The sequence below is a fragment of the Lathamus discolor genome, chromosome 6 (assembly GCF_037157495.1).
Source record: "Lathamus discolor isolate bLatDis1 chromosome 6, bLatDis1.hap1, whole genome shotgun sequence".
In the NCBI taxonomy this organism is placed as follows: Eukaryota; Metazoa; Chordata; class Aves; order Psittaciformes; family Psittacidae; genus Lathamus; species Lathamus discolor.
The window spans coordinates 69769720-69789982 of record NC_088889.1 but is presented as its reverse complement, the minus strand read 5'-3'; the positions used below and the strand labels follow the sequence as shown (position 1 = coordinate 69789982).

General features: G+C 39.9%; 1 protein-coding gene across 5 annotated transcripts; it reads right to left on the bottom strand.

Annotated features, from left to right (window-relative positions):
• Window positions 1–1290: 1290 nt before the first annotated feature.
• Window positions 1291–20226, bottom strand: NADSYN1 (NAD synthetase 1). Of its 5 annotated transcripts, XM_065683432.1 has the most exons (21): window positions 20102–20223; window positions 19879–19939; window positions 19303–19419; window positions 18173–18226; window positions 17719–17808; window positions 16614–16665; window positions 15826–15914; window positions 14227–14344; window positions 13779–13910; window positions 12646–12720; window positions 12346–12470; window positions 12094–12142; window positions 11314–11416; window positions 10505–10673; window positions 10004–10139; window positions 7966–8072; window positions 7034–7165; window positions 6074–6143; window positions 5439–5567; window positions 4581–4757; window positions 1291–1817 (listed from the first exon to the last, which is right to left on the bottom strand). In XM_065683432.1, exons 1-21 carry the CDS (start codon window positions 20184–20186, stop codon window positions 1764–1766), a joined length of 2124 nt encoding a protein of 707 aa, XP_065539504.1. In that variant the 5' UTR covers window positions 20187–20223; the 3' UTR covers window positions 1291–1763. The 5 variants fall into 5 exon arrangements, 4 of the variants coding, with proteins under 4 accessions (XP_065539504.1, XP_065539505.1, XP_065539506.1 ...); XM_065683433.1 differs by lacking the exon at window positions 19879–19939 and having other exon boundaries at window positions 20102–20190; XM_065683434.1 differs by lacking the exons at window positions 1291–1817; window positions 4581–4757 and having other exon boundaries at window positions 5461–5567; window positions 6045–6143; window positions 20102–20226.
• Between the last annotated feature and the right edge of the window lie 37 nt (window positions 20227–20263).

Below are 20263 nucleotides of genomic sequence, written 5' to 3'. Positions count from 1 at the left end.
TCTTCTGTGATTGGGGAAGAAAATCAGTAACTGCACGAAATTAAAAAAAAAAAAAAAAAGGAAGAAGCCTTCAAGTGTACAGTGAACTTCTGTTCAGAATTCATCCACTTCCCTTTGGCAGGAACAGGAAGTAGAAGTGCTCAAATGACGGTGTAGGAAAATGAATCGCAGCTGAGGTTTTCCGTCAAACATCTTAGAACCAGCAGCAACCACTAAGGTCTAAATGCACACCATGTAAGAAACCCACCAAGAACAATGCAGCATCTTTAACTGCAACTGAATTAACTCTGGCTTTCTGGATTTTGGAAAACAAATGTGGAGAACATGCCCTTTTAGCAGGCATTTTCCATTAACACAATATATGACCAGTTTTAAGAGTCTCACTTGCCCTAAGCTCTCCTGCTGTCGCAGTCACAGCATTGTTTGCCCAGAACCTCGGAAATGCATTTCTAGTTTTCCCTATTAAAAGGACAACTTTCAACTCATTTTTTTTTTTTTTTAAGCAGGAGAACTGGCCTAACATTAAATGAATGAGAAAGAACAAGCCTATCCTTGTACCCTTTTATTATTCCATAGCATGGGACACAGTTAAAAGACTGATGAAGCTGTGAAGTTAAAATAAGTTTTTGCAAACAGTAGATGGAAGGTCCTGAAAGGAAGCTGGCTTTATACTCCATTCTGCAGTACTGACTACATTTCCAGATGTTTTACACCCAAGCGAGCTTGATTCGAACAGTAAAGGGATTATGTGGACAGGTCCGACCACTCATTGCTGGCATGGTCACTGATAACAGATCATACCTCCTGGACAAACAGCACCAGAGCATATAGGAATAACAACAGTGGTGTGGATACCAACCTTGTGTCCTCTCTATTCAAGATATAATGCACCAGAAGATATTTCAGGTACATCAATTACCTTTACACATCAAATGCCAGGAGGGAAATCACACCAAGCCAACTTCATTCAAATTCCTTAAAATACAACTGAGGATCTTGGTTAGCAGTAACAATGAAGCAACCCACTAACCATCCTGATGAAGTAGGTATTGCTCCTGAGAAAATTAAGTCAAAGATTTTAAAGTTTATTGTCACAGGTTACATAGCAAGTACATGCAAAACAAGAAGCTGAAGTCTAATTTGGATCCCACTAACAACGGGATTACCCATCTGCTTCAAGTTACTTACTTCCTTGCCAAATTAAACCTTATGTGGCCACTGATACACTCAACCAGACTGCATGGCCCATGCTAGCTAAATAAAAAACATACAAAGTAAGAACTGAGCCAATTAGAGTTAAAAAATTGCAAGTTTATTGCAAAGTAAAATGAGTTTTTCCCCTCTACAGCACATGCCACAGCTGTTAAAATTTTATACTTTAGGCTAAATATTACTCAAAAATCATATCCCAAGTTGTCAGAACCAAACTTACTACTTGTATATGTATTCACTTTCACAGAAGAGTAAGTACCCTGCATTTATTTATGGTTGATATCCAAATATTTTTAATTAAAGGCTAGTAACTCAAGAAGTTTAAGAAAATCCTTAACAAATGATTCCTTAGCCAAACTACAGTGTAAGTATATTGAGAATAAAATGGGAATTCAATCAAAAACAAAACAAAAATTAAAAATACCATTTACTATGGTCATGTTAACAACTTTTTGGGTCATCTCTGCCCACCATCACAATATTACTCCTGTTTTGAACATTCTGCTATTCTGCTTAGCAAGTTAATTACCACAGTTAAACAAGACACCAAATCAGTCTGTATCTTCAACTAGAGAAATTTCTTCCTTTTTTTCTAGTGTGGATACCTGCAAGTCAAAAGGAAACTGATTCAATAACAATTGAAATAATTATATATATATTTTACGCATATATAAAAAGTAGTAGTACAAGTAAGTTTGCATTTAATGTCTCTGGTCTTTTCAGACTTCCATCACAAAGCAGTGTAGAGCCCAGATTTCCCAGTAACTGACAGCAGGGTATGCTCTAGGGGACAACTGAGCTAAACAGGGTGTTGCCGTCAAAACATAAGACCAAACTTCCTGCCTACCTCCCTAACCTTCCCACATGCGAGTTCCCACTTTTTGTGTTTTGGTCAGTTTGGCGACTTCAGACCAGTCAGATCAGACCAGGCCATAACCTGAAATCCTGCCTCTAAGAGAGTCTAGAGTAATTAAAACTGAGAGGAAATGCTTTTCATACACACATAGACAATTTTACAACACTGACCTTCACTGTTCTTAAAACTTAAGAAAAGCAATTACCTTATATTAAGCTTATATTACCTTTTATTAAGCTAAGCTGTTGTTAAGACTAACAATATAAACAGTTTCAGAAAGTATTCTACAAACTCAAACAAGAGCACAAACTAAACACAGTGCTTTCTCCGTTATCTCTCACTCTGGAAAATCCAGTTCTACATTGCCCAGATCTGTGGGGATATACAGGGAGGGTCATATTAAAAATTCCCTGTTCTTATGTTCTTCCTTCAACATCTGCTACTGGTCATAAGAGACACACTCAAAGATGCTAAGGCTTATAAATCTTTTGGTTTGACCAAATGCAGCTGATCTCGTTTAAGCACTGGAAAAAGCAGAAGACAGACTTGCATATACCTAATCCTCAGGGGCAAGTGTGCCAACTTTCTTCTGCGCTATGTCACTGGTCCTTCATATTATATGCCAGCTATTAAAATCCCAATGAACATTCTGGCACCTAGAAAGCATTAAAGTGCACGCTCTGACCACATATCCCCTTTATGTAAGGTATAACTCAAAGGCAGAAGCTACTGGAGTTCCTAGGGCTTCTCTATACCACTAGAAATTTATCACCCAGGTGGAACCTTCAGTTAGGTAGAGGTTAATAATATTAAGACTCCAAGGGCAAATCTGGCAACTGCCAGCAAACGCTATTATCTCAACTTCCTTTTACTGCTGTTCCTTCTGCAGCAAATACAGATGCACTTTTGCACTTCAAAGAATGAATAACTACATTGGCTTGACCACAGTACAAGCATCCAAAGTAAAAAAGTACTTTTCACAAATCCAATGGATTTCTCTATCACAGGCACTCCAAACCATTTCCCTTCACACATGGGCTTAAGATGTAACTTGACTCTTCTACAAGAAAACCCAGCGTTACCTAAGTAAAGGTGAATTTTACATCATTCAGAATTTATGCCTTATTTTCACAGTCTTGTTACTACACCAAAAAAAGCCTTAAGTGCAGATTAAGTCCCAGGAGCACAATTATAAGTGAGACACTTTTCTTCAGAATTACAGTTGTGCTGGATATGTACAGTAAGCGGAAACGCTTACAGTATTCCCTTTCTTGAATAGGGAAGATCTGACTCATCTAATTGCAAGTCATCATTTTGCAGTCTTGCAGAAAGCTAACTCATTGTCATGGATATCAGTTCAGGTTACTGCTGCCTACATAACAGATTCTTCCCCAAACTTGACTCCCAGTTTCCAGGAATAAGTTGCAATGGCTGGTACCCTTGCACAGCACTAGTGCTATTACATACACATCTAGTTAAAGAGTGAAATAATATCCTGGATCATGAAGAGAATATCTATATCACAGTTACTGTAAGCATTAAATAATTACATTTTGGTCTAGACCCTACAAAAATATTTTACCCAACTCCCACTGAGGCCAAAAGAACTGTTGTCATGGACTTTAGTGGGAAAAAGTCCAAAATGATGGAAAAAAAAAATCTTCCACCATACAGACTTACAAAACAGTGCTGCACATGGCAGGTTTCATCCTAGGTTTAAAGGTAATAAAACACCATTACAACATGTCTGGCATTTCACACACGAGGGAATTAATATTTTATTACACATATAAACATATTCTTAAAAGCAGCTGAGGTGTAAAATCTCTGGCAGAAAAAAAAAAAAAAAACCTTCAAGGTGCTAAAATTCTTCAGCACTTTTGCCTTTAAAAACGCATTAAAATAATGTCAAAGGCGTAACTAAAAAAAAAAACAAAGTTAAGCACAGTTCTGAGAATTGCTTGAGTACCTCCACACCTCACAGTGCTCAAACTAAGCACTACACCATTCCTATTGCTGTATCTGAGCAAACACATATTTGTGAGTCAACTGACTAAAGGTTGTAGAACCAGGTGGGAGAAGCTTTCACAACAAATTGCTGCCTCCTACTGGCTTTTCCTACACAGATGCAGGTCAAGTCTTAATCTCATAATTAAACAAATCCCGAACTGAAACTGAAACACATAAACACATTCTCTGCATTAGCACAGTATGGGTACATTTATTAGTTTCTGGCCTCAGTACATATATTCTCTTTCTTTTCCCTCTTCTTGCTTTCATAGCATTACAACATGCTGTACTTAACAACAGGAACAAAACAAACGACACAGCCTACACAGAACCCAGAGGATTCATAGCCTCACAGCTATATGAAAAGAACACTCACAAGAATTTGTTATAACTATTACATCCTAAATTCTAGCTGTCTTCTGTTGGAGATTCACTGGAACTGAGCTTGTCCCATTGTGACGGCTTTAAATACAAAACTACACAAGAAGCAGAAGGCATTTACCTCTTCATCTATACATCTAAATTGCCAGGACCATGTAGTGTTATAAAGAAAAGGCCTGAGGTCAAACCGGTTGTCATCTGGACTGTAGTTTTCAGCGTGATAGGAAGGAGTGAGGGTGGTCATTTTATGTCTGTTAAGTGAATACATCCTGAAGAAATGCTTAACTTTCGATGCCACCTGGTGTACAAAGAATATAGCTTTAAATCACATGAAGTTTCTTAGTATTTAAAAAATCTAGCAAACTGTATTTTGGAGACTGTGCTTTAGCTTTACACATCCATTTTATTCCATTAACGTTTTCATAAATTATCTATCACTAGTATGAATCCCTGTGGATGACCCTGCCTATAAGAGGCATTTAAGACCATTTCCAGACACTCAGAAGACGTCTAAAAGTACACCCCAACCTTTCCAATTCAGGTGAAAATCTGACCTTGTTCCTTTATGCACAAGAACAGAAAAACTACATAACAGCAAAGCAGATAGCTCGCAGCATAGATACTCTTTCAAAGCAAGAGCCAGGTTCTGTCTCAGAATATACAACTGCAAGGCTTCAAGAGTAGTTAGCCATGTGTACTTCACAGAATACTTTTCCCCTGAAGGTACAGTTCTGAACTAATTGTTTTCAAGTTACCCAATTACTGTTCTAACAACATGCAACACAGACAACAGGCTGTATTAATTTAGGAGATGCATACCAATTCTTCCAGCATATTATGCTGTAGCTGTAGAATAATCTCTAAACACAGAATAATTAAACTATCCTTTTCCATTCAAACGAACTCTACTCAACCCTTCTCCAAACATACCCTTTTTTGGCAAAGACGTTATACGATTTGATTATTTTTTTAATATTACCTCTCTTGGAGTACAGATTTCCTTCCACGTATTAATCAGCTTACAGAACATACTGTATGGCCCAGCCTTTGCAATTTTTCTTAATTTGCCATAGATAGAGAGCTCTGCATATGTCATTCCCATATCCACCTGCAATCCCACACACACAAAGTTACTGAAAATCTTCACTATGCAAATTATAATTCATAGTTTTATGAAGATATTATTACAATAACCCAGTTTAATCAAACACCAAAATGAAATCACCACTGGTCAGAAAGATAATCATATTACAAGCAAAAGAAGAAGTACCTACTGAAATCTCTCTGAAATAGGAGATATAAAATTCTTCCATGAACATATTTGATTTGTATTTGATCTGGCCAGTGAAACCATTTCTTTTCTGACACCTTCTAGGTGGCTTAAACATAGTGTATTTCGGTAAGGTAAGGCCAGATAAAGAAAACCACTAATTCTAGTTCAGCAACCTACTGCTGTATCATAAAGACCTTCAGTCTTTAATAATTAAATTAAGACAGTTTACAACATGCTGATCAATAAGCATGGATACAGACAAGAGCAAACAGTAGTTATTGGACAAGAATCAAATTTGGAGATAAGGCTTACCAGAGCATTTTAAAGTCACTGCCCATTACCTCATCAGTTTGAGCCACTTGTCCATCCACCAGGGGCTCTAACTCTGCAGTGGGTGGGGCTGACATGATACTATAAGAAAAAGGTAAAAAGAAAAATGTTAATTCTATCCAGCTTTGTGAATACTAGTTAGCAAACTAGTTTGCTAAGCCTGGTTTGTTAAAAATCAAATACTTTCTTCAAAACTTCTTCAGGACATAAGCTACTAAAGAACTAGATAATGCTAAAGAAGTGACACTTGCAAGCTCTTCCAGGTTTAAAAAGCAATGCTTTATACCAAAACAAAGCATCTGGTTCACACAGTATGAAGACAGGCTAAGAAAGTTGGGCTGTTCAACCTGGAGAAGAGAAGCTGCATGGAGACATCAGGGCAGCCTTCCAGTATCTGAATGGGGGCCTACAAGGATGCCAGAGAGGGACTCTTCATTGGGGACTGTAGTGATAGCATAAGGGGTAGTGGGTTTAAACTAAACCAGGGGAAGTTCAGGTTAGATATAAGGAAGAAGTTCTTCTCTGTGAGGGTAGTGGGACATTGGCACAGGTTGGCCAGAGAAGCTGTGGCTGCCCCATCCCTGGCAGTATTCAAGGCCAGGTCAGACAGAACCTTGGGCGACATGGTCTGGTTGGAAGGTGTCCCTGCCCATGGCAAGGGGTTGGAACTGGATGATCTTAAGGTCCTTTCTAACCCAAACCGTTCTATGAATCTGTGATTCTATGATTAACACCACCAATGTTTGCATACAGTAACTCCTAAGCCTAGCAGCATTTTCAACACCCAGCAATTTACATTATGTAAGCTACACAATCATTTAAAAACAGAGCAATGTGCAGAACACTCTTCTTCACTAGCATTTGCAGTATTACTGTAGCATAGCTCTATTAATAGAAAAAAAACCCCACCAAAGCATATTGTCCACAGTATGCTGCATACAGTCACCAAACACCACTGCTTCACTACACACCTTCTGAGGGCTGTGAGGTGAAAATTTTCAATGCAATACTGAATGAAGTTCTTCAGATCAGTCTTGCTGATTCCACCAATGGGATTGATATCAGCACTTGAGCAATCATACTTTGTCAGGTAACCTCGGAGACTGAGTAAGAGAGGATATGTTAGAAAGGAACAGGAAATAATGTAACACAAGTATAATCTATAGTTTACACTATAGAGAATATATATATGTAGTATGATTACAGGGAAAACAAGGCTGCATGTTGTTAATGTATTTATACATCAGAGGCAAACATGCTCAGCTGCAACAGGGCTATCCTAAAGCCAGGAAATTGCCAGGAGGATGAAAATGGTATTTTAAACCATTCTGAAGCACTTCAAAACTGCCCACACTAAGGTAATAGATCTGATGCAAAACACTCAAAATACTGCCCTGACCAACTAAAAAAACCCAAAACATTAACACCAAAACACTCACAGTACCAGCACATACTATTCTCGCAGCTTTAGAGGTTATCAGTCCCACAGTCTTACGGGGATTGCTTTAATCTTCAAGTAGTCAGCTGTAAGGTCAATAGCACAAGTTTCTAAAAGCTCTTTTTTCAGCTGATAGTTCACAGCTTAATTGCTGATGCAATGCTGATACAACCAATAAGAGACTGGAAAGTTAACCTGGTAACTACACAGGCAAGCTCTACTGAAAATAGCTAAGGAAGGAACATTTTAGTGGAAGACTTTGACAATACTTTGGCTAAATTTCTGAAAATTACACATTTTTCCGTTGAGGCCGATCTAACTATTTTCATTAATTTTACTGCTATCAGTGTATTTTTAGCTTGTTACCTGTTCTTGGTAACACTACACTGGGATTGGTAGAGTTGCAAGAAAATGCAGTCACCTGCTCCCAGTTTGCCTGGTTTTAGGTCTCTAACTCCTACCAACCTTTCATCCACGTTGGCTGATCCTAGCACCAGAAGTCCCCCTGGCATCCCACGAGTCCATAGTGTCAGCTGGGCAAACAGGTAGGCAAGGACCATTCTTATTCTAGCCTGCAAAGCAAAATGAAAAAATAAAGCTAACTTGAGAAGCAGAATAATTCCTCCCAAATCACTTTTCTTAATCAATTCCCTAAACAAACCCACAAGGAACAAAATACAAGAAGGGCAAGCATTACTGCAAGAAGTATGGTCTTGTGGAGAAGATGCCAAACACATGTAGAAAAGCCAGGCTCAATATCCACTACTGCCACAGACTTCCATGATCAAGCAAGTTCATTCCATTACAAATTGCAGAATGGAGAATAGTTGACATTTCCTACCTCCTGCAAGCTTCAGTAAGGATCCATGATAGATAAAGCATGCAGATAACCCATCTGTCTACTGTACGCTTTTATAGAGCATTAAACTAAAGGGATTTACTTACATAAAATATGTAAAAAGTTCTCTTTACTTTTGTCCCCTGAAACTTGACCTTTTCTAAGGGTGATCTCAATGGTTTAAGCCCAGTCGGTAACTCAGAACCATGCAGCTGTTCGCTCACTTCCCCCCGTTCTTCCTCCCCCACTCTACTGGAGGAATGGGGAGGAGAATCGAAAGAATGTAACTCCTCCGTGTTGAGATAAGAACAGTCCAGTAACTAAGGTATAACACAAACCGCTACTACTACCACCAATAATAATAATAAGGGAAATAACAAGGGAAGAGAATACAACCACTCACCACCCACTGACTGATACCCAGCCTGACCCGAGCAGTGATCTTAGCCCTTTCGGGTAACTGCCCCCAATTTATATACTGGGCATGACGTGCTGTGGTATGGAATACCTCTTTGGTCAGTTTGGGTCAGGTGTCCTGTCTCTGCTTCCTCCCGGCTTCCCCTCCCCCCTGGCAGAGCATGAGATTCACAAACTCCTTGGTCGGAGTAAACATTACTTAGCAACAGCTAAAAGCATCGGTGTTATCAGCTCTGTTCCCAGGCTGAAAATCAAAAACACAACGCTGGTAAGAAGGAGAAAAATGACTGCTACTGCTGAACCAGGACAGGTGGTAATAACACCAAACAGACCTGAGATTCAGCCTCCAGCTCTAGCCACAAGTGTGTGCTGTTAGGCAAATCATTGCACTCCTCTGCAACTAAAGCCTATCCCATGGCCAAAAAGCTGATGAAGGATTCAATGTTTACTTCCAGAGGAGACAGCTGGATTTATCCAGTAACAGCAGGGGGAGAGAGATTGTCTCCTGCTAACAAAAAAAAAAAAAAATCAAACACGACAATCAACATTTAGCCAGAATCAATACAGAATTGCTGGTTAGGTTGGGAACTTTTAAGAACAGGCCAAAAAGAAAGCCATCAAGACAACACAAGGTACAGGAGCCAGGGACTAGAAGTCACTAGGAAGCTGTTTTCCGTGAGTTTATAGGATATGTATACCAGCACTACCCAGGCACAGTACCAATCTGCTCCAACACAGTGAAAATGTGTAACTGGTGATGTGTATTTAAGTTGTTTTTTTATGAGTCTATCGACGATTAATTACCTCCCAATGCAAAAAAAAAAAAAAATATTTCTCTTCTTCCTTCTAAAACAGAGGACATCTAGGAATTGGGATGGGTAAACTTGACACCTCACACAGAGCCTTTCAAAGGCTGCTAACATTCATCAGAGGAAAGTCTAGTATCTGTCAGCAATAATTTCGAGTCTTGACCTGCCATCATCCTACTGGATTTCACACTTGTCTCTTAGAATAGTTTGCTGCTCATTTTCCTGACCTGGCAATTCCTTTCTATTGGGATGTTTTTCCAAACAGCATCTGTACCAGAGCTATTGATGAGATATAGGCATGTACTATTTCAAAAGGAGGGGGTAAATAGGAGGGAAAAAAAAAAAAGGAGAAGAAAAAAAAGGGGGGGTTGGGGTGTGGGGGTGGAGAAGAAAGGCAAAAAGCAAAGGTCTGACCTGATGCAGCCCACATGAAACCAACCTGCACATTCTGGAGAGCCAGGTTTTCTCTTTTGCTCCCTCCAAAGACAGAAAACAGGGGAGTTCGACCTGTCACCATGCTGAAAATTCCCACAATAGCTTTCACAGCCGCATCTATGTTCAGATTGATGTGGTAGCTGAGAAGAATTCAGGCAGAAGTGACTCACTGGCACCAACTGGCCAGATAACAGAGCATTTAAAAAAAGGCCAAAAACCCAGCCATCAAATGACATTTTAAAGCTGCTACCATCTCAGATTTGGTATGAAGAAACTTAGGAAAGAATAACACTTTCCAGATTCTGTTTCAAAACGTCCATATCCTCCACCAAATGCTTCTAAGTTTGCCTCACATTTACACACTTAATAAGTCATGTCTCTAGTACTGCTGTTTAACATACCTACTTTCTCACTTCTGTAATTTCCCATTTTAGAGTTTGAAAGTTTTGTATTAAAGTCTATGCCACAACACGATTTCCCACCCTCAGCGCTTTTCAACTTGTACCTGCCTATTTGCTCAGCCAGGAGTTTTGCCCTGTTGCAAGTATCCTGGGAGGAGTTCTCACTAGCCATATAGCAAGTGGTAAAGATACGCTTGCAAAGTTCTCGAGGATCCTCAGGGACATAGGTCTCATCATTCACAATCCTGCACACATCAGCCAGCACATCTGCATCTGAGGACAGAACAAAAGGAACAGAGCAAGAGCAGAAATTGTGCTGCTGCTAGGCAAATATCTGGTACGCGTCTTGTATTCCAATTAAGCTTTACACTGCCCGTCACAAGTAAGATGACTCCATTGTTTAACTCCCCAGACTCATTTTCATATACCGAATAAAAGAATGACTGATTATGCTCCTAATTTTGAACATGGAAATATTAAATCCTTTTGTTCTATGCATTAAAGAAACTTCATACAAAATATGATCCCGTATGTACAAAGCATAGCTAAATGCATATAGCCTACTTAAAACCAGTTTAAGAGCTCAATCCATATCTAATCATGTTTTGTAGTGCTGAATTCAACAAAAGGAGTAAATGCTCGTGATAGACTGAAATCCTAAAACTACAACAGCCAACATTTTGAACAATGCCCTAGACAGAAACTAGTCAGAGTTCCACACCTAATCCTTAAACCCAAAATGAAAACTACTAAGCCAATTCAAAGAACTGAAATTTGGGATTTCTGAAGAGATACAAAGGATTCCATTAGAACAAATGAGCAAGAGTCCACCACTAATGACCTCTTGCAACTACTCTTAACTTGTCCATAACCATTAGTAAGCACAGCTAGCCAGACATACGTATCTACTTACTTCCATTCTTGACTGCCAGGCAAACCTGGTGACACATAGAATATACTATGCAAGCTGTAGCAGAGCTGTCAATTCCACCACTAAGAGGTAGGAGGAATCCTGCCTTGAAAACAGAGCAAGACATTCCAAATAGCAAAATTAGAACCATATATATTGTACTGTTCAGAAACATACTCTCATAAAAAAATTACACATGTATTGTTCAAGTCTACTTATATTCTGCTAGGAAAAAGCAAACTAACCAGACCTAGCAAACTCTCATCAAAAGGATAATCAAACAAGTAGTCAGTGTAAACCCTTGCTAGAAAATCTGTCATTATGTCTTTACCCTCCAGTAAGACAGAAAAGCTAATACTACATTTTTCAAATATATTTCACTGTTAAACTGAATTACTAGTTCATGTCACTGCATGTTTTAAACACCTCCATTATGCCACTGAAATATTACTCTATCTGGAAAAAAACAAACAAAAAAAATAAAAACACCAAAAAAACCCAAAACCAAACCAGCATTTCAAAGGAAAATAAATCCCCTTTATTAGGTAAGTTTGACTGTTGCTTTCAAAGAAAGCATGTCTCCTAAGGAAAAGGTCTGAAGAGCATACTGAGTTCACCCTTTCCATACAGGTTTTAAGTCTGAGCTACCAGTGAAAAACTCAAACCTTGCACCTCAGACTGACATCGCTTTCCATTAACAGCAGAAAGGGTAGCAATATGTAGTGTCCCTATGGCATAGAAGATGATGTGTAGGCCAAGACAACGAACAGAAACAATTCTTACCTGTTTGCTACGCCTTAAATAGTCCCAAAGCCAACATGCAGGACCAAGGCTGAAATCAGAGAACATGCTTATTCCAAGAGGGTTATGGAATAAGACCTAAGCCAGTCAACATTTTTACTGTGGTCTTCCAATTAGATATTTTCTTCTTTAAATATAAATAAGATCTTATGTTTATCTCTCTTTTTTGAGTTTTGGGGTTTGCTTGTTTTAAACCAAAAAAATTTTCAAGCAACGGATTCAGTATGTACTTACCTGATCTCCTCCTCAGGACTATGATGTCTCCACTGGATTGGCATACAAGTAGGTACAGCTACATCATCAGAACTTGACAGAGCAAAATCCACTTTTACTCTGGGATAAGGATTTACTTTACTTGCCTAAGCAAGACAACAGAAGAATTAGGAAGGCATCGATTGTAATGTAACATATATTTGTAAAACATCAGATCTACAGAATACTGTGAAAATCAAGACATGCAAATACTTTTAAAATTCAACAACTGTTCTAAGTTGGCAGAGTTTACAAACACAACCTTCCATCAGGAATTCTTACCGCTAAGTTACGAGAAGAAATCTCTGCTCTGTAACTTCGAACATCCTCCAAGTCCAGAGTGGCCACCAGCACCTCCTATGGAAAGGTTTGCAACATTAGGTTGCTTCTACACAAACAGGTACACAATGTTTGACACGCCTGGACTACAAAAACTGTTGGGGAAGAAGAATGCATGCATTATTTTTTTCAATACAGATTTTCATGCTCACTTCACAGGTCATTTCTCAATTGGTACAATTACTTACATTACCAAGAGAGCGCAGCTCAAGGAGATTTAAGTTGGATATGGGGAGATTTAGGTTGGATATAAGGAAGAAACTCTTCAATGTGGGAGCAGCGAGACCCTGGCACAGCCCCATCCCTGGCAGTGTTCAAGACCACGTTGGATGGGGCTTGGAGCAACCTGGTGTAGTGGAAGTTGTCCCTGCCTGTGGCAGGGGGATGGAAGTGGATGAACTTTAAGGTCTCTTCCTACCAAAACCAGTCTCTGCCTCTATGATTCTGACTGACTTTCCTCACTGAGTACACCAGGACACTCACAAATCACAACAAATTTCCAGTGCTTATCAGATGGCCAAACAACAGGTTCACAATCAGTGGTGGCAAAAGACAAAAGGAAAAGGCAATAAACATACTGGGGAAAGAGATTAATTTAGCACACACTGTGAGGAAACCTAGAACTTGGATAACCAATCTACTGAGAAAGGGTTTCTTGAACTAAAACTCAACATATCAAGCCTTTTGTCTACCAAACCAGGTCATAATCAGTAAACTGCAAGCTTTGACCATTTTTAGTTCTGGTTTTGTGGGTTTTTTTTTTTTTTTTTTTTACAAGGGAATACAAGTTCACAGGGTCTCTCCTACATACAGTGATCCCACACGTTAACATTTTCTTGAGGTTCCTCCACTGTGACAGCTCTTCCTTGCTCACAAAAGCAGGAGAGCTACTGTAGATCAGGTCTGGGCAATTTTACTAGGAAAAAGCTTAGATCAAGTTAAATAGCATAAGAAAAATACATCTTCTTTAGTCTAGAGACATGGACCTAGTATCTGGAATGTCTGGAAAATGTTGAGCATAAATATAGCCATACTAATTTCAGCTGTAACTAGCAGCTGTAGGTTGAAGGTATTACCACATCATCGAGTGAAAACTGGGATCCTTGTGCAACTGTTTCTCCATTCATCGAAATCATGGCACAGCCATCATAATACAGACGATCACCATCGCAGCCTTTCTGGTTAGCTAAAATATATATTCCACCATTCTGGGAGGAAAACAAACATGCAGACAAAAAAAGTGTTTTTCAGAACATTGCACCTGGCAGAATGTTAAAACGCAAAATGTTATTTCTTTGTGTCTAACAATTTTGTGCTATAGACAGGGCACCCCAAAGACGTACAGTCCCCCACAGCTGGTTCAATTAGGGAAGGTAATTGCAGATAAGAAAACAAGAAACTTAACAACACAGATTGTCAAGGCCCCCACACTCATGCTACGTCCTTGTCACAGAAAACTGCTCTGAGAAAACAAAATAAATGAGATGCATAACCAAAACAGTTGTGTTTTTTTTAAGCATATACCTTTGCTGTGGCAGAATTCACCAAATCCACCCGGGTGTGAGCCTTCCGCAGCACATGGTGACTCCCTGAAGAGTTAGCAAAGATTTCCACACCATCCAGTCCCATTTCAATATGAGGGCTGTCAAAGCAAAAAGGCAGAAATAAATCAAGCTGGTGATACTGTGCTGTGAGGTATCATTTAAAATCACCAACAAGTAAAAACATCTCTGACAGGTTTCTGCATGTCTTAGCTCAAACATGGACAGGATTCTGAAAAACATCTGTTTTCTTACACCACTGCCTCACTCTTCTCTCAAAGAGCACTAGTGACTGCAGAGGGCAGAAGGGCTTTTGCTCCTTCTGTTCTAAATTAAATGCCTCCTACTTGATAGAAACACAGGTCTCAAAGAAAGAGAGAACAAGACAATCCTGGTCTGAAAGGGCAACACAGATATTCTTACAAGGTAGGCTGTCGCATTTTCCTTCTCTCAGTAAATCCAAAAGCATAAGCAAACAGAACCATCAAAAGGAAATTTTTACTGTTCTTTTTCTTTCTCCAATGTCAAAAGAACCACTGAACACCCCCCCCCACCACCACCCTTGTCTGTAACATATCACACCTGCAGTTACAGGAAAATGCATACCTGTAACTGAAAAATTTGAACATCATTGGGAAGATATTGTTTATTTTCTGTTGGCTGCAACAGCTTTCATGCAACCGCATCTCCACTCACACCAGACCTTTGTGAATGGGATCTACTTTGTCATTGGGAAGAACTTCAAATTGCAATAGGAACTAAAATAGAAATAGGAAAAATTGCTTAAGGGCACTAAGTTTTGCTTGCCCTCAGTAACCTTTTGCTGTTTCCTGCTGCATTGTCTGATGCTGCTTAAAAAGTAAAGCAGAAGGATTAAGCTAACAGCTAAACAGAAGAAATACAAGTGATGTATCTCAACGTGATATTGTCTAGAAGCTTATGCTCTAGCTTGTCAAATCATAGAATCATAGAATGATTTGGGTTGGAAGGGACCTTAAAGATCATCTGGTTCCAACCCCCCTGTGTTAAGTGGAATGCTTTGGAGGAGTTGGTCAAAGCCAAAGATAAGAATAAGGTAATTAAAATAAAAAGAACTTCTATTAGTCTCAAATTTCTGAGACTAGGTACAGTAAGTGGGAATAATACAGGATTATAATTATGAGGGGAAAAAAAAAAAATCAATACTATAAACTGATACAAAATAACTTTGTCATTTTGACTCGATATGGATCCAGAGAGGACATTTCAACCTCAGGTAGAACTAAAAGCTGAGCAGTATACGGAATGCAAGCACTATAATAATCTGTCATTTGTTTCCTAAAGTCACCTTTTTCATTGTGCTTCTTATTGGTATTTCTCTCCCACTTTCTGCTTCAGGTGAATTTAGCTTACCCACCCTGCATCTAGCCTAGTGAAACCTTCCCCCATGATGTATTTATTCCTCTTAATGCTACTTTAGCTTGCTGGCACTTTCTGAAGGTTATACTACATGGAAGAATAATAAGTGTATTTTTTCCCCAAACATTTATTTTGGGCAGGTCCAGGGTATGTTTTAGTTTACTTTTCATTTCATCTCCTTTACCTGTTTGGTGCCCAGAGCTCTTCACATATTTCTGCCCCCAGGCAGGTATCTTTGGTTGCTAGCACTGCATCCCCAAAAGGAACAGTTTCCTGAGAAAAAACAAGAACACATAGGTAATAGAAAAATCAGTTCAAAAAGTTAACCACAAATCTTAAAACTGTACAAAAATTGAATTCTTATGTGGAATGAGTGACAAATTAATCGCATTACACCTTCCTTCATTTTATACCAAATAAAGACAAAAAAAAAAAGCAAGCAAGCTCTAAACTGCAAATTTCTGGACTGTACTAATATTCTGTGGTGACAGTATTCATATCCAGCACTTTGCTCCAGGACAGGAAAACTGCTTCCAAAATAAACAATCAACAAAACAGAGACTGTCTTTTGCTAGGAATCATGCTCATGCTTTAGCTGAAAACAGCCCAAGTTTTAGAGCCTTCTGAATTATGAAGGGCATTTCTTTTTACCTCAAAAGACATAGTTATCTCTAGTCTCCAGCCCACATAAACTCAGAATTGTGCAAAATGAGACAATCAAGGTCCAGTATATACAAATGACTGAGGCAAACTTAAAGTTTACTTGCTTGGCTGCCAAATGCTAACATAAAGAAGGTTAAATTATGCTCTATAACTTAACTGAGAACTCACTGAAACCTGTGAAACTGCAACACAACTGAAAGCAGAATTTGGTGTACTACAGTTTTATGTCACCAGTTCTATCCATTTAAATTGCTGAATCTGAAAGATGCTAAAGTTAAAAAGAAAAATTAAAAATTTATTTTAACTTACCTGACCAGTTACTTCCTGAATTATCCTGGGTAGAAAATACTCCTCTACATACCTAAAGCAGATTTATAGGTTGTTAATATACAGAGTTATGTAAATCACAGCCTACAAACTGATTGTCATGTCCACATTTCGTCACCTTCTAACACTGATTAAAGAAACTGTACTTCAGCTCTACAGAACCATGTATGTTAAAAAAAAATCCAAACAAAAAAGAAATTCATACTGTGAGATTAATCAGAAATATTAAAAGATAGCAACATCCCACTTTGCTTCAGAAATGCATGGTAAACACTGCTGCATCCTAACTATAAACTAGACCTGATAAAGAATCAGTTGTACCATAGAATCACAAAATTCCAGAATGGTTTGGGTTGGAAGGGACCTTAAAGCTCACCCAGTTCCAACCCCCTGCTATGGGCAGGGACACCTTCCACTACAGCAGGTTGCTCCAAGCCCCGTCCAACCTGGCCTTAACACTGGCAGGGATGGGGCAGCCACAGGTTCTCTGAACACCCTCTGCAAGTCAAACACCAAATAAATATTTCTCTTTTTGCAGTATTACTACATGAGTAACTCAGAATTCATCTGGAATTGCCTGAGGTCAAGAGGACAGATGCTCTGGGGCTCTCTCAGAAGTACTTCACCAACACAATAATGTTAAAACCATTCTCTGGACTACAGGATAAGTGCACAGCATCAGAGACAAGCCTCGAGCGTACTTTGGAGTATCCCAAGGTATGTAGCTTTCATCCACTGCAGTCATTTAAGATTCTGACAGAGCTAATCCATTTCACGTTGCTTTCCAGTTTAACTGATATTGAAGAGGATGCAGCAATTGAGCAGATAAACACAGGCTCTTCCAATCCCAAACTACGTATAGTTAAAAGTAAACGGAAAGAAAATGCTTCCTTCCAGCTCAGCAACTCAAGAGTTTCACTGCAGTTAGGTTTTCTAACTGACCTTCAATTATGTAGCTCTGCTGACTCTGCCCTGCTGCTCACCCTGCAGCAGCACTCATCATTGCTGTAGAGATTTCAGTCCTCCTGCTGGGGCTGCAAGCAGCAAACTGTGGTTTTAAACACAATTTTAATGCTAGCCAGCCTACCTTGCTTTGGTCCATGGGGTAAACCATCGAAGTTCCCTGTAGTTTCCTGTATTTGCCAATGATATCTTTGGCCTAATCAGAAGAATTTTTCTTACAACATAAAACAAAATAGGGTGAGTTAAGACCTGTTGTACAGTAAAACAAAACAGAACATTAATACCAACTGTTTTTATTATTATTGTTTACATTAAACAGCTACCACATACAGTAATTTTTAAAGCTTCTGTTTGCAGAGGTAATGGGTTTGTTTTGTTTCTGGAATCTTTCAGAAAACAGTGAAAATTTCCACAAATTCAGAAAGTAAAAAAGAGATAAGGGAAAACATTAGTTGTCTCTCTAAAATGTAGCAGGTAGGAAGACAGCTCTATCACTCTACATAGCACTGAAGAATCTTTCTTGAAGGCCACACAAGTCTCTGAAATTATATACTAATGTATTGTCTCACAAAACTTACTTATTTAAAAAGATCACTCGACAATTGTAGCGAACATTTCTGTGCAGAACAGGCCTGTGAAAATAAGAAGCAACATTACCAGCAGCTGAGCTCATTAAACAAAATCTAAATAAGCCACAGAATCTACGTCACTGAACAAAACCTATTTTTAAGACAGGACTTATACACTATGTCACAAAAGGGAATTAAACAAAACAAGATACTGAATTTTAGCTTCTAATTCTTTAATTCAAACAGCTGTTTGCAACAATCAGAGTTACTGACCCTTCAGTCAGTCTCAAACATATCAGCTACTACCAGATCACTGGCTTGCATCAGGAACAAGCAGACCAGAAGAATCCCCCTGCTTGGACTGACTAATTTGGGCTTTAAACTAGAAGAGAGGAGACTGAGATGAGATTTTAGGAAGTTCTTCCCTGTGAGGGTGCTGAGGCACTGGCACAGGGTGCCCAGAGAAGCTGTGGCTGCCCCATCCCTGGCTGTGTTCAAGGCAAGACTAGATGGGGCTTGGAGCAACCTGCTCTAGTGGAAGGTGTCCCTGGCCGTGGCAGGGGGTTGGAACTGGATGAGCTTTAAGGTCCCTTCTAACCCAAACTATTCTGGTATTCTATGATTTAATCAAGCCTGACTTCCTACAATAGTACCAGGCTAGTCTGAGATAAAGCTAGCTTTACATGTTTGTATCAATATTAACAAGCAGGTCTTACATGATAACTGTAATTTATCACTCTACACTGTCAGCATGTGACTTGCAACAGTTTCAGCCATTCTGACACACATGGATGTTAAAGATGTCTGCCAGTCAAAGCCAGCTATGTTAGCTCTGATATTCCTGAAGGAGAATCAATTAACAAAGACCTTTGCATTATATGCAGTACAGAGTTCTACCCATAGCATTAGGGTTCCTATTTGTCTCTTGAAGGGCTCTACCACCAGAAATCTTTCAAAGGATCATCCTTCAAATAGTGTTTTGCCTGATGCACTCCTAGTCATGGTATTTATAAGGGAAAGTAGTGCAGGTCCCAAGATGTTTAAACATTTGGTGCAGAACCCTCAGTGTCTAGACACACAGCAGCTGCAGCGCTCCCCAAGGACCTAACCCTTGACCTCACGTACACAACCAAACTTACATTCCCACATCGCAGATAATATCTTGGGTAGCTGGAGATTCCAGAAGCTTTGCCAGAGCTTGAAACGAATGCAGGAGTGTGTCAGACTCATAGTAGTGATCCAAGCACCCATAACCACTGCATTTAAAAAGAGAAAAGCCAAAACATCACCGTAACCAAGGGACCAGAACTTCCTCAGGCAAGGTTCATCTCATCCACACAAGGAATTTATGTGGAACAGGAAGAAGCAGCACCACCAACACTGTCCCTGCTGACAGCATTTAAAGCTCCATGGCACTGCTGAGATATTCCTTCCCAGAGCAGCAGCCTGAGTGGAATTCAGAGCACTACGGTTTCTGTGGAGGAAGACTCGCTCGAGAGGTCAAACAGAAGTGGTGGGTACCAGCCACGTTTCCAAGACAAGAGAACCAACGTTGTACTTTCAACTACCTTGGTTTTATTTGCGGTGACAGCCGTGTGCTCTAAGCAACATCTCGGGCAATAGAAAGGCCAACGGCACAGCTCATTTTCTTACTGATGGTCCTTCAGTCATCAGCTTGGAGCGAACCGAACCCAGACCCAACCAGGCGTTCTTACCAGATCTCCAGCTCCGGACCGAGCCGGTACCGGGCTCCACTGCTCTTTGCGATGCCAATACCTGGAAGAAGGTTGGATCAAACACCAGCCGGGGGCACCGGACCACCCCACTCAGCACCACCCACAGCTCCCGCGCCTCCGGGAACCGGACGGCGTAAACCAGACACTGCCTCCGTTACCGCCCCGGCAAGGGACGCGCGATCGGATGGGCACACATACTCACTTCTCACAATCCTCTTCAGGTTGCCCTCAAAATCGAGGGCCCACTGGTTGAGGGCGCAGGCCGCCACGGTCACAGCTCTACCCATGGCGACCCCGCCGCTTCCGGGGCGGGGCCGTGGAGCCGGCACCCCGCCCAACTCTCGCTCCCTCCCCTCGGCCCATG

What these genes read in the sequence shown, in the direction of transcription:
- NADSYN1 (XM_065683432.1), bottom strand. Translation starts at nt 20,186, where the DNA reads ATGGGTAGAGCTGTGACCGTGGCGGCCTGCGCCCTCAACCAGTGGGCC. An exon ending in AGTCCTGAGGAGGAGATCAG is followed by an intron (nt 12,143 to 12,345) that starts GTAAGTACATAC and finishes CTCTGATTTCAG; the next exon opens with CCTTGGTCCTGCATGTTGGC. An exon ending in ATTTAAGGCGTAGCAAACAG is followed by an intron (nt 11,417 to 12,093) that starts GTAAGAATTGTT and finishes TCTGTTTTCAAG; the next exon opens with GCAGGATTCCTCCTACCTCT.